The 14,701-nt window shown below is 42.8% G+C and overlaps 2 protein-coding genes and 1 non-coding gene across 3 annotated transcripts in view; 1 reads left to right on the forward strand and 2 right to left on the reverse strand.

Annotated features, from left to right (window-relative positions):
• Nucleotides 1-1,290: 1,290 nt before the first annotated feature.
• Nucleotides 1,291-11,516, reverse strand: ND-13A (NADH dehydrogenase (ubiquinone) 13 kDa A subunit). Its single transcript, XM_080274101.1, has 3 exons — nucleotides 11,384-11,516; nucleotides 4,232-4,408; nucleotides 1,291-1,462 (listed from the first exon to the last, which is right to left on the reverse strand). Exons 1-3 carry the CDS (start codon nucleotides 11,495-11,497, stop codon nucleotides 1,397-1,399), a joined length of 357 nt encoding a protein of 118 aa, XP_080130227.1. The 5' UTR covers nucleotides 11,498-11,516; the 3' UTR covers nucleotides 1,291-1,396.
• Nucleotides 10,262-10,380, reverse strand: LOC145402584 (5S ribosomal RNA). Its single transcript, XR_013897823.1, has one exon. It is a non-coding gene; the product is annotated as a 5S ribosomal RNA (ribosomal RNA).
• Nucleotides 11,517-12,168: 652 nt separating the features above from the next.
• jub (LIM domain-containing protein jub) overlaps nucleotides 12,169-14,701 on the forward strand; it is a 132,837-nt gene continuing 130,304 nt past the window's right edge. The window contains exon 1 of the mRNA XM_080272301.1: nucleotides 12,169-14,315. Within this exon, the coding sequence (XP_080128427.1) occupies nucleotides 12,195-14,315 (2,121 nt within the window). The 5' untranslated portion in view covers nucleotides 12,169-12,194. The remainder of the gene's footprint in view (nucleotides 14,316-14,701) is intronic.

Genomic DNA, 14,701 nt, shown 5'->3' on the forward strand with positions numbered 1-14,701 from the left:
TTAATCTTTTGAGGGGAAATCCAAAATAGGCTGTTACCATTTCTTCATTAATCATCCAATCCTACGTTGTCCCATAAGAAGCGTGGGAGCCCGGGGCTAGGCAAGTTGGTCCTGACATTTAAGATGAGAGGCTCAGTGAGTTAGAAAGCTCCACTCTGACCGAAGGGTCGGAGGATCGATTTCACCCAAGGGTCATTGGTAGACATCAGGAAGGGCATCTGATCATAAAATGCTACAGGCTCCAATCCAAAAGTCTTCTACCCAGGGGCATCGCCTTAGCCCTTCGGAGGTACCTGGCGTTAAGCCTCGCTCATCCCTGAGTGGCATTACGTGAGCAATAAACCCCAACCACCCCTTGGATATAAACCTTCACCGGCTCAATCCAATTGGAGCTCCGTAATTACCCACTAAACCACCAGGCACTAAAATTTGGTTATATGGTTACCACCCAGTGTGGTAAATGGTTTCTGGTGTACAGGAAACCATTTGGGTTGTCACTCAATGTAGAGTAACCCACAGGTAGAAGGAAGAGGAAAGAATGAAGGAAAGAAAGACAGACGGGGGAGTGTAAAGTCACCTGTAGGCAGAAGGATGAGGAAAGAAAGACGAGAGGATTCAACTGATAAACTGCAAAGGTGAACTAGTAAAGGAATCATCATCCAAACCCCATCTCATAAATGGGGTGCTATGGCCTATTATCTTTTGGTTTGAGAATCTCATATCTTTGCAACAGAATTACAAGAGTAAAGGTTAATGTATAATTCATTATCCACTCAACACGAGTGTGCCACACGGATCAGTCCTAGCTCCAACACCATATTTCAATTCACTTGTACAGATGACACTGCTTCATAGTTCCATTACACTTAGCCACTCATTCACAAAGTTTGACATCTCTAACTCACAACCCAGAACAGCAATATTCATAAATCCAAGATTTATCTGATATCGCTGAATGGGAGCAAATTAACATTGTCTCAATGCTAGAAGGGCCAAATATATCAGTTTACTAATACAGTACACAGACCTTGCCAAATTCCTATAGTACCTTCAATGCAACCAATATTCCAATATCTAAAAGTACTGCAATTTCTGATGTTTTGCTTTACAATACCTTCCACTTGGGCCTTTCATGGCAGATCACTTGCTAAAACTGCCTCAGAAACTTGAATATGTGCTAAATTCATAACACCTTCACTAGCAGGCAGTAAGCATCATCAACAGCTACATGGACAAACCAGTGCTGTGCATGTACTACAGTGTGTAAATATCCCTTAAATCATACAACTGTTTAGAGACAAATTTATTCACAATACTTACAAACTCCATCCACTGCATAATTCATTATGCAGTACCATGATGGCGCATAATACTATCTTACAAACTAAACGCCTGTTCAGTGTCCGCCTTCCTTGAAGAATCGTAAGCCACAGTATATGCAGCTATGATTACCTGGCTCATCCTAGAATACGTAAGAAAATTAATGAATACAAAAAAAGTGCAACAATTATTATTTCAAAACTATTACATCCTATATTCATGTAATTCTATATTCCAATCACTGATGAGGCTCTTCATTAATTTCTTCATCCCATGGACATATTGAAGTCTATTGCCCAAACAGATTTCATCCAGCTTAGAACAGACATCTTGTTGCAAAAGATTTGAAACAATCTTGGTGAAGCCCTTCACTCTGATGATTTACTGTTTATTCTAGCAAATACAAAAAAATTTTTGGCTAAAGAAAGATATCTTTGGGTTGAAGGAGTTAATTAAAGGTATTAGTCACCATATACAGTACTGTATGCTGATTATCAGTTCCTACAAATACTATACAGTAATAACAATATACACTGGGACTGTAATATGTTGCTGCTGCTTAACCCCTGTCTGGTCAAGAAGACCTGTCAAACACAGGTAACCAACTACTACTATAGGGCTGACCTACAGATACAACACAGTACGCAGACCATGTAGGGAACCAACGCCCCCTCACGGTAGACCGCCTCAGCAGGGTTGGACCAGGATCCTTCCCCACAGTAGCTTGAAGGGAAATAAGAGGGGGTTTGGCTCTGGGATGGATACTGCAACTGCTTCACACCCAGGGTGCACAGTGCCACTACATGCAGGCATCTCATCAGCACCACATGTTTATGTCCATCCATCCATCATCCAATCCTATGTTGCCCCATGAGGAGCGTAGAAGCCTGGGGCTTTGCTAGTTGGTCCTGACATTTAAGATGAGAATGACCAGCCTCACTCATCCCTCAGTGACAATACATGAGCAATAAACCCCAACCACCCCTTGGATACAAACCTACACTGACTCAATCTGATTGGGGTGCTGTAATTACCCACTACACTACCAGGTGCCATAATTTGGCTATATGGTTACCACCCAGCGTAGTAAATGGTTTCCTGGTGTACAGGAAACCATTTGGCTTGTCACTCAATGCAGAGTCACCCACAGGCAGATGGAAGAGGAAGGAATGAAGGAAAGAAAGACCGAAGAGGGAGTGTAAAGTTGCCCATAAGCAGAAAGACAAGGAAAGAAAGACAGATGATGATGGAAGGAAAGAAGGATGAACGAGAGGAAAGAGCAGACACCTGAGAGTAGCACTACATCATGTGAGTGGATGGAGATCGAACTGGCTGGATGAATTTCGTGGAGATATGCATGATCAGGGATTTTTGGCACCCCTTTTTAACGTGGCAGCGTCTGGACTGACTCTGTCGGATACGACATGTGAAGCCACAGAACATGGTGAATGTTTTTGGCGTATCTGATAGATCCAGGATTCCTGGAGCTTGAATGATGAGTGAATGGAAGCGTGGCCCATTGGACTGGGCAATTTTGGGCTGTCTGGACATTGCTACTCCTCACCCTACCCTTGGGTGGGAAAGGAGGTTCGGATGATGATGATGACAAACAGTTTGTATTTTCCATATCAAGCAACTGTCCAACCAGCATAACCCATCAATTCTATCTATCTATTGCCAGAAACCACAATCCCCCAAAGGGTGGCCATTTGACACTGAGTTAGTTGTTTTACAGGGAGGGACACCAACCCACTTGTTGACATGTAGGGAGCACGTATGGTTTGGTTATATGGTTACCACCCAGCGTTGTAAATGGTTTCTTGGCTTACAGGAAACCATTTGGCTTGTCACTCAATGTAAAGCCACCTGTAAAGGAAAGAAAAGGAATAAGAAGTGACAGGAAAGATGGGAGAAACAAGAAGTAGAGGAGGGCAGGCACAGAAAAAGAATGATAAAAGCTAAGGAAGTAGGCACTGGCCATATATTCTGCTACTGTATCTATCTAATGACTGTTGTTCTGTTTAATGGTGATGCTGGAAAGAGACTCTAACAAAGTGGCACTGATATAAGCAGGCAGCCCTGCTGCCCAGTGCATGTAATACAATCCTTCAGCTTCCTCCTTATCCCCCAAAAGGAGGCTGATGGACTGCAAGAGAAGGGAAACTTTAGTTCTTTAGCCTACAGTTTACCACGTCCATGTCCTGATAAGCAAAGGTTCACGACAGTTTAATTACATAGGTTATTCAATGTACAAAAAGAAAAATGACTGCAAGAATTCTCTGGCAATAATGTATACATTTTCAAAAATAATGGTTGTGTTTTCTTCAGATTAAAGGTCTAAAAGGACTGGAGAATGATACCAACAACTGCTTATGTTGAATGTACACACTATAGTGAAGTATTCTACTGGCCTACCTGTTTCAATCCAATGACAGTTTTTTTATTTTCTATTTGGTCCTGTGGAGAGAATGGAGAATGAAAGACTGACTAAGAGGGTGTATGTAGGTGAAATGGAGGGATGGAGAGGGAGGGGAAGACCGAGGATGAGGTGGAGGAATGGAGTTGAGAAGTATATTAGAGATGGGGGAGTGAGCTGGGAGGAGGCCAGTCAAATGGTGGGTGACAGAGTGACTTTGAAGGCGTTTTGTCTGCGGCCAACCTTTGCGGGATTAGGGTGTCAGACTATAGATAGATACTGGTAGATACACAGACTATTTCCGGACATTCTAATAAACTTTGGAGAGTCTCACAGTACTGAAGAGATTAGAGAATGTAATAACTAACCCCTCATGTTGAAACAGTATTTGAATGGGTGAATAAAATAAACTAGTAGTAGCAAAGAATAAAATAAAGTTCATCCTTGGACTGCTGGGTTTTAGGGGAACATTACAGCACAACTAAATATACTTACCAAATTAATATAAACTCTTGGATGTCCAAGGGCTCCAGGACCACCATCACAGGCCACTACTCTGGCCTGGACACCCTTTGGTGGGACTTCCTTTATCAAGTTGATGGCCCAGCGCTCATTGGTCTGTCGGGGTGTTACTTCAAATCGAGCATTCCGGTAATCATCGGCTTCAAATACCTAGAAACAAAGTTCATAAAGGTTAACAATGATAAATGGAAGATAACAAGGAAGCAGATAACTACTATATTACTAGTAATCTTTCAATTTCTAAGTTATCCCTATGAATACTAATATATTCCTCGCATACGAAATGACTAAAAGTCATCTCGTATGTGAATGAAAATGGGGCTTGACCTCTTTTTCATAGCAGTGCAAGGAATGGTAACCCTAACACATTACTTTCAGTACAGTATATTCAGCTATGTGACCTCTTACATAACATAAGGAAGGAAGTCACTACCGGTACGAATTTCTTCTTCACTTCGCTGCTACTACGGTAAAACAGTTTTGATAATTTAATGCCAAGGTGTTACTTCAGAATCTAAAGATATGTTACTGGTGAATAAATATGGGAGTCTGGAAACAGGAAAGGTACAAGATCGAACAAGATGGAAAGTGATATGAACAGTGTGGTTTCCTGAATAGTATGGGGTGAATAAAAGAGGTACAGTTAAATTTTCAACATTACACCAAACTCTCTTAAATTTACTGTTGTTAAGTATACTGAGTACATATACAACAAAGAGAGGGGGTGGGTCTTGCCCCACAAATCTTCCAACAAACAGAATTATACAAGGTCAGGTTTGCTGAATTATACAACGCCAGTGGCTACAAATTTGTGCATACAGTGTACAACAAAATGAGGCAGTGGGTCTTCCCACATACCCCTTCAGCAAACTGCAATGCAGTTACATACTGGTATATTTATTAAGTTTAGTATGTATCACAAAATATAAATGAATTCATAAGATATACAGTATCACTCATAAAGAAGAGAAGAAAGAGTTGCAACAGTAAAGGACAGAAGTACAGTATACGCAGAGCGGCACTTGCCATAGCTTGGGACAAGGAAAACGTACCACCTTATCCCCAGGTTGTATGGGGTCAGTGACTGAGGGTAAAAACAAACCCATCACATACCTCCAGCTCCCTAACATTAAGGTCTCTCCTGCTCTCTCTCTCAACTTCACTACTCTGTTAGTTTTTACATGTCCTTCAATGGTATATTCTAGTGAAAATTGTAAAACCATGTTACAGAATTAAAGTGAAAAAGGCATAACTTACAAGTCCTAAAGCCCCAATAAGAGATGCCTGTAGCCATCTGGATGAAAATTTGACCTACAGTATTTAAGCCTGCAACCAGGTTATGCCCATATTCACTTTTGGAGTGACCTGACCCTTCCTATCTACAGTTACCATAGGGTTACGAGCAGTGTTCTTGCATATGCTAGAGATAAGCTGCTCATCTAAAACTGTTGCATAGTTGGTTATTGTCATGTTGATATCAATGTTGGTGAACTTAACCATTGAAGGTGGATACTACTCTCAAGTTTGGTCTTATCATCTGACAGTCTGTACAACATAAGGTGGCACTTAACTTTGGCTAGCCTATTTTCATCAGTCCAGGAGTACCTAACACTGAAACATATTGCTAACTGATTTATTTTACATTTTATGACTTCCTGATGACTACCCTAGTTTAACGATGCAATTGGTTAGGTAAAAATCCATCACCAGGTGGGGTATCATATAACGGGGTAGTTTTAACACGTAATACGATGCGTTTTTCAGCCTTGGGTTTCCCCCCCAACCAGGTCCAACACAAGTTTAAAGCCAATCTAAATGGCCTAACAGCTGTAAAAGATGCTAACCTAAGCCTAACACCCGTAAATCTATCTATCTATCTATTGCCAGACGCCTCAATCCCGTTTGGGGTGGCCACAAACAAATTGCCTCCAAGTCGCCCTGTCCCCCGCCATTTCACTGCCCTGCTCCCAACTCACACCCCCCCTCTCTCATATACCTCTCCACCCCATCCCTCCATCTCATCATCGGCCTCCCCCTCCCTCTTCCCCCCTCCACCTCACTCACATACACTCTCTTCGTCAGTCTTCCACCCTCCATCCTCTCCACATGGCCAAACCACCACAGTGTGTTCCTCATAACGCTTCCTATCACATCCACATCCACACCACAACGCTGCTTTATATCTTCATTCGTCAGCCTGTCTCTCCACGTGACTCCACAGGCTCCTCTTAAATAACTCATTTCCACTGCTCTCACTCTTGACTTGTGTCCTTCCAACAATGTCCAAGCTTCACTTCCGTACGTTAGAGTTGGTATCACAATACTGTCATGTAGTAACTTTTTCACTTCCATGCTCACTTCCCTGTTTCTTATCACTGCTTTCAAAGAACCAGCAACCTTTCTTCCCTGCTGTACCCTTTCAAGCACTTCACCCTCCAAACCTCCATCCTTACTCATCATTCTACCCAAGTACTTAAATGTACTCACATTTTCCAATTCCTCACCATCCAACCTCGCTGTACATTCACTAACTTCACCTCTCTCAAAGACCATCACTTTACTCTTCCCTACATTCACCTTTAGATTCCGTTTCTTACACACTCTCCCAAACTCATCCACCAAGCCTTGCAGCTCCCCTTCGTCTTCACTCAACAACACAGTATCATCTGCAAACAACAGTACAGGGAGTTTCCAAACACTATCCTCTCTCACCAGGGCCACTCCAACATCCACTACCCTACCTTGTACCTCTTTTATTACCCCATCCATGTACAGATTGAACAACCATGGAGACATGACACATCCCTGTTTCAAACCAACTTTCAAAGAGAAAAATTCACTTAGTTCACCATCCACACGCACTGCAGCCTTCGCACCATCGTACATACTCTTCACAGCATTCAACAACTTCCCATCTACTCCATATATTCTTAACACTTTCCACAATCCTTGTCTATCCACCGTGTCATATGCTTTCTCCAAATCCATGAAAGCCGCATACAACTTCTTTCCCTTCTCTAGAGACTTTTCCACTGAAGATCTAAGAATGAATATCTGATCTACACAACCTCTTCCATTCCTAAAGCCTCCCTGTTCTTCTCCAACTAATTTCTCTGTTCTTTCTCTAACTCTGTCTATAAGTATCCTACCATACACTTTTCCTATTATACTAAGAAGACAAATGCCCCTATAATTACCACACACTTCTTTTTCCCCTTTTCCTTTGTACAAGGGAATAATTATACCTGACTTCCAATCCTCCGGGACTCTACCTTACACCCGTAAATAATTCACTAAAACCAACAAATACATTCTGAAAATCGTCAAATATAAGTCTGGAAAAAGTCAAACTAGTAATCTGTAACCCAAAATGACAATGTTCACCCCATCTATGGCTAAAACACATTAATCTTTGTGTAAAAACTGTTTATAAATCAACCTAAAACACAATTTTAGTCTAAAATATCATCAAACTCGGTAAAAAAAATCAAACCCATTGTTAAACCGGGGTTTGGCCATTGTTAGACGGGGTATGGTGGTATTTCTACCCTCATTGTTAAGCCAAGGTATTGCATCTAGTGGTATCGTATATTGGGGTATTACTATATTATTATCTCCTTCATGTAAGATACTATTTGACAAGACTGGTGCTCATACTGTATTTTAATTCACAAACTCTGCCAGTAAGTGAAACTCTACTACTCCCCATCTACCTGTTGGGTCGATTAATCAGTCATTATTCATTTGAAACAGCAAAAACAAAAATGTAAACTAAATATGGTGGACAACCCATGAACATGGTCTCAGTTAAATCCTTTAAAAAAATAGAATCTCTACCTCAGAACATCTGTTGTAGCTCTGACGTCTGCTGTCACGCCCACAACATCTGACAGCTTACTACATAAGTCAGAAGATTAAAACAGTAATTTATTATGAAACATTCAACATCTATTTCAGCTGGATTAAAGACAGGCCAACAGATCTAACCAAAACTAGCATCTCTGCAAAGGGCTGGCATCACTACCTTTGTGAGATGTGAGTTCCAATGTATGCAAATAGAGATAATTCTGAGGCAAAGTTGATTTGCAACTGATATTCGGGCAATATCCTAGTTGCCTATAGTAGAACTGGTGCTATCATGGATGCCTATTTTTTTTTTTTTTTTTTCTGACAAGAGTTGGTGCATGAGTATACATATATAATATATATATATATATATATATATATATATATATATATATATCATTCATTCATTGCCAGACGCCATGTATCCCAAACGGGGTGGCCAACGGCTTAGAGTTAATTGTTTTACAGGGAGGGGCACTAATCCTCCACCAACCCCACTTGACACGTAGGGAGAACGTTATGCCAACAGCATCTGGTGTTCCCAGGCGGTCACCCATCCAAGTACTAACCAGACCATATATATATATATATATATATATATATATATATATATATCATCATCATCATCAGCCATAACTAGTCCACTGCTGAACAAAGGCCTCCCCCAACCTTTTCCACGAATTCCTTGACTGAGCCAATCTTTGCCACGTTTTCCCCGCAAATTTCTATATCTCATCTCTCCATCTCCTGTCTGGCTGTCAAATTAAAAAGGAGTGCCAAATCCCTGATCATGCACTTCTCACAACATTTACCCAGCCGGCTCGATCTCTTGTCAGACCCCCAGCCTCATCGACTTCCATACCTCTCTTCCTCACACATACTCATCCACCATATCCCTCTACCTTCTCCTTGGCCTACTTCTCCTCCTCCCTCCTTCAAATTTGCTCAGATATACCTTTTTCACCCCTCTATTGTTATCCATTCTCTCCACATGACCATACCATCTCAGTACACTCGCTTCAATTCTGGCGTCCACAGACTTCAACACTCTGCATCTTTCACGAATCACATTACAGTATTTTGTATCCTATCCACTCTCTGTACTCCACATACATTCCTCAGCAGTCCCATCTCCACTGCTCTTAAGCTTGACTCTTCATTTTCATGCCACACCATAGTCTCACATCCATGTGTTAAACTTGGCACTGACACTCCTTCATGTAAGCCTCGTGCAGCTGCAACACTCAAGCCTCTGTTTCTTATCAAGGCTTTCACAGCACCAGCTACTTTTCCTCCTTGTGTCACTCTACTTTCAACTTCATTTGCACATTTTCCTCTCTTTTCTATCACTGTACCCAAGTATTTGAACTCTCTCATCAATTCCAGACTCTCTCCATTCACTGTAACACCACACTGGGAGTCACCTTCTTTCTCAATTACCATCACTTTACTCTTTTCTACACTCACTCTCAAGGCACAATGCTCACGGACATCAGCAAAATTCTGCACTAGTCTACCAAGTTCTTGTCCAGTATTTGTAGGTAGCACTGCATCATCAGCATACATCAAATTTGAAATATTCCATCCATCACCATTCACTTCCAACAACATCCCTCTCTCCATTATTTGAGCTTCTACTTCTCTCATCACATAAGTTGAACAACCATGGGGACATCACACAACCTTGTTGTGCGGCAACACTGATCGTGCATCATTCTTCTAGATGCTCATTTACCCTCACATAAGCCTCACTACCATCATAAATACTCTTGATGGCACCTAGCAGCTTACCATCTACACCGTACATGTGCAGAACCTTCCACAATCCTTCTGTGTCTACTTTTTCGTATGCTTTTTGCAGATCCATGAATGCAATAAACACTTTATAGTCCTTCTCACAAGCTTTCTCCACTATCTGTCTAACTACTAATATATACAGTATTTGATCCACATATCCTCTGCCACTCCTACCGTAAAGCCACCCTGTTCATCACTCACTAGGACTTCTTATATCTCTCTATATTTTCTCTATAATTTTCATTCATTGCCAGATGCCATGTATCCCAAATGGGGTGGCCAAGGGCTCAGAGTTAATTGTTTTACAGGGAGGGGCACTAATCCTCCACCAACCCCACTCGACACGTAGGGTGAACGTTATGCCAACAGCATCTGGTGTTCCCAGGCGGTCACCCATCCAAGTACTAACCAGACCCAACGTTGCTTAACTTTGCTGATCGGACGGGAAGCGGTGTACTCAACGTGGCATGGCCGTTATAATAATTCTTCCATATACCTTCCCTACCACATTCAATAAACTTATGCCACAATAATTCTTGCACTCACTCCACTCACCTTTATTTTTATACAGGGGTACAATCATAGCATTTTTCCACTCTGCTGGCACAGTTTCACTCATCCATGCCTTCTTACAAGCACTTCATTCTGCTCTCTCCACTACACTTAAATTTAGTTTGTTAAGTTTGTTTGTGATTATGAGCAATCATGTTTTTCACATGACTGGCTAGCTCACCGTACTTGTGGATTTTATGGTTCATTTGTGTTTACACTGGATTTGGCATAAAGTAACTTTGATACTTATAGAGAGAGAGTCAGCACACTGATCACTCTGGCTAAATGGCTAAAGTGTAAATGTTTGAGGATCATTTACCGTAGATACTGTTTACCGTAACATGGTGCTTTTATGAGTTTTTACTCTCAAAGGCTCAGCCTCTTTTAATTTATCAATCCATCATACATTGTATTGATTTGGCTAAATAAATATCTATCTATCTTATCTATCTACACTTGTTCATCTCTACATGCACCTCATCAACCCCAGCTGCTTTCTCATTTTTCTGCTGTTTCACAGCGTTCTTCACCTGTGCGAGTGTTAGGTTTCATGGCACTGGATTCTTTCTCTGTACACCCCCAAAAATCACGTTTACAGCAGCTCTGCTCTCTCCACTTCCATTCATCAGGCTTTCATGGGGATTTAGCTAGGTAACTATGGCCATATAGCCCCGCTAGGATACAGGAGCGCGCTACACACCCTGCACGGCAGTCCATGGCGAGGCTCGAACTCGCAATCCCCCGATCACGACTCCGATGCTCTACCACTGAACCACTGTGCCCCCTCAGGCTTTCACAGTAATAAAATATAAAAATTCGTCGAAAAAAATTGCCTACGTGCACTTTCTCACTTCGCCATATATTCAACCTTACCAGTCTCGTTCAAAAGCGATATTAAATTTTTCATAAACAACTTGCCACTCTGCTTACCTGCCCAGTGTGAGTTCTTGTACTGGTAAATGCTCCGCATGACATATGGATGGACCTAGCGTTCATTATAACAGCCGATAAACCTCGGACAGACCGAAAACCGTACGTCGCCATGTTTGCTTAAGACTCCAGCTGATCAGTGGTCCTGAATCTATGATTGTACGGTATAATACTATAATTCAGAAATATAAATCACGTAATATTTTGTATTAATCATTTCAATGTATGGAGGACAACCAGTTTTTATCTTGCTAGCAGATGAATTCAGTATTAAACAAGCAAGTATATTTCTGGCTTTAGCCTACTGGGACATAGGTCAGAATTTAAGTAAAATGACATGAACTACATTTAAACAGTGTATATCATCTATACACAACATATAATGGAGCTTTAAAATAATAAATTACCAAAGTTTACCATTACATTTTCTTCCAAGCGTTTCCATTTTCTGTTATAATAGGAAAACAATGCGACTTCAGTGCCCTCTGCCGCAGGAATTTTTATTAAAAACTAGTACGAGAAACTTACATTTCCCTACGTTAGATATAGTGTTTCATTATGTTCTGATAGTCTCAATCGAAAAAGTACTATATTCTATTGTCATTAATATTAGTTATAAAATTACGAGTGTTGGCGTACGAAATAAAAAGTTCATTGTTTGGAGTTCTATCTTGTGTATTCTTCCGCCATGACACTTGTTGTGGACAGTGATTCACCATCGAAAAATATTACTTCTGTAGAATGTTAGATATTGACTTGTGGTATGTATAAATGTGTAGTGAAGATGTAGGAGGCAGTGTGCTACGCAGCCATGGCCCGCTATGGGAGCGATCCAGCCACAGAGGCAAGCCGTCTCCTTCAAACCCTCAATCTTCAGAAATCCGAGGCCGCCCACTCTAACCCTGGTATGGGCGGAGAGAGCCAGGCTGTGGGTCACATAGGAGCGAGGGATGTGAGCTCAGGGCAACTGGAGACGGCAGGATACGGAAGAATAGTGACCCGGACAGGCGGGAAAGGTGTGAGTGGCGCAGGCGCGGGTAGTGGCGCAGACTCTGCTGGCTCGTCCCCCCTCCACCCTAGAATCGGCGCCATAGAGAGTCTAATCAAACACGGGACGGACGCTGCACCTCCCCAGCCGCCTCAGGTGTATGAAGTGCTGGACTCACGCCGAGTGATTGCTGCCTCTAAGTTTGCCACGCCCAGGCAGCCAGACGCTGTGGTTGTGAGCAGCTCAGCACCCAGCACCACCACCCAGTCAGTCAATGGTGGAGTGACAGCTAGCCCAGTCCTGGTGACAGGCTCCACCACCGCCACACCCACTGTCAGCTATGCACACATCACCCCAACCACAGTAGTCAGCAGCAAGAGCACTGTTCACACTGTCAATGGTGGGTCTTCGATACCTAAGCCAGTCAATGGGCAGTCCCTTTACTCTGGCCATGTGCGCTATGAACCTCCACCCATATATACCCGTAACAATCTGAATAATTCTGCCCACTCCAGCCCCCGGTCTAGCCTCAGTGGTGGCAGTCACGATTCTCTTAACTCTGGACAAACTTCTCGAAGCATTCCACAAACTACAACACACCATTCCAGTGACTTTGTTGTGAAACCTAATTTTGTAGGTCAGTTACATACTTATGAGAACATTAATGCATATCACCATTATGGACCACAGGGTAGTTTAGCGGCTACTATTATTGAGAACAAATACGCCAGCCCACGGTCTAGCATTAGCTCCCAGGACTCAAAGCATTCCAGTCCCCGTAGCAGTTTTGTACATTCCTTGCAAGGTTCTAGTCTTGATAGGACGAGTTTAGCCAATCAAACAATCTTGGAGGAGGGCAGCTTGCATCGGCCTACATTGGGTAACAGGCATTTGCCCCCTCGTATTGAGCAAGACTTGGAGGGAAAGCAATTTGTTATTCCAAGGAACAATGCTTATGTGCAGGAGAACGCTAGACACAGTTCCCAGTGGAGTGTAAATAGTGACTCTGTACGACATCGTGGGATATATTACGACGCGTTACCGCCCCCTCCTCTACCGCCACATTCCCTGGCTCTCACTCGTCCCCCGTCACACACCCCAGTTGCTACACCAAGTCCGAGTGCACTTCCCCCACCGCCCCCATATCCTGGAAAACCCCCGAGTATAACTTCTTTATCTTCAACGGAAGCAAGTGAATCGTCCCTCTCACTGCCAGGAAATTCACGAGCAGCCTCAGTGGTGTTCCCTCTGGTGACGTCGAACCACAACTATGCAAATATTGAGGTTCTGAAAAGTGTGACTGGAGCAGACCCTCCCCCACCTCCCCCATACCCATCATCAGTTGTTCGTCAGTTCCAGAACCTTAGTCTATCTAGTGGTCAGTCACCCCTCGGCACACACTCACCAGCTTCATCGACCCCCTCTACACCCTCCACCCCATCTACTCCACAAAGCCTCCTACGATTAGGAGGACCAGCACCTCCTCCTCCTCCTCCGTACCCATCATCAGTTGTACGGGCAGCCCAGCAGCAATACACTGTCCCACCACCACCACCCCCCTATTCATCATCTGTAGTACGGACTGTCTCATCAGTCCAGTCATACATTCCCACTACCATTCCATTAGTGGGTGGGCAAGTTATACAAGTCCCACCACCACCACCGCCGTACCCATCATCTGCAGTGCGAAGTGTGCCGACAACAAGCATCAATAACGGCACCAGTATGAGTCAAAACAGTGGCCCAAACACCCCAAGTGATAGGCTTGCCCAGTGGCAGCACAAGTTGGGCCATAGTGGGGTGAGCCAACCAAACCTTCCAACCTCCACTACCACTACAGGGATCACCTCTGGCCAGGCCAAGGCCCCCCCCATCCCAGCTTCAACAACAAAACCTGTCAGTGGCAAGAATCTCCTCCCCTATAATGTCACTGCAAAATCTATGGTAAGTAACCTGTTGAATATTTTCAGTACCGTATATATTGCAGTAGTTATAAACACTTCAGTATGTTTATTGACTTGCTTCTGCAAATTAGCACATTTAATTTAATCTATAATTACCAGTACAGGCAAACACCAGTTTAAGAATGCAGTTAGTTACGTAAAAACCCATTGCTAGGTAGGGCATCATATCTCGGGATAGATTTGACATGTATAGGGATGTGTTTCGAGCGTTGGGTTTCCCCCAACCAAGTCAAAACCCACCTAAATGAGTACAAAAATAAGTTCCTGGTCAACCTAAACCCCCAGATAGCTTTAAAACAAGCTAAACTAAGTCTAAAAGCAGTTATAACTCATGTAAACCCAAAACTAAAATCTGAAAATTATCAA

This window comes from Coenobita brevimanus, chromosome 6 (assembly GCF_032717465.1).
Source record: "Coenobita brevimanus isolate Jiangsu-jjx chromosome 6, ASM3271746v2, whole genome shotgun sequence".
Classification (NCBI taxonomy): domain Eukaryota; kingdom Metazoa; phylum Arthropoda; class Malacostraca; order Decapoda; family Coenobitidae; genus Coenobita; species Coenobita brevimanus.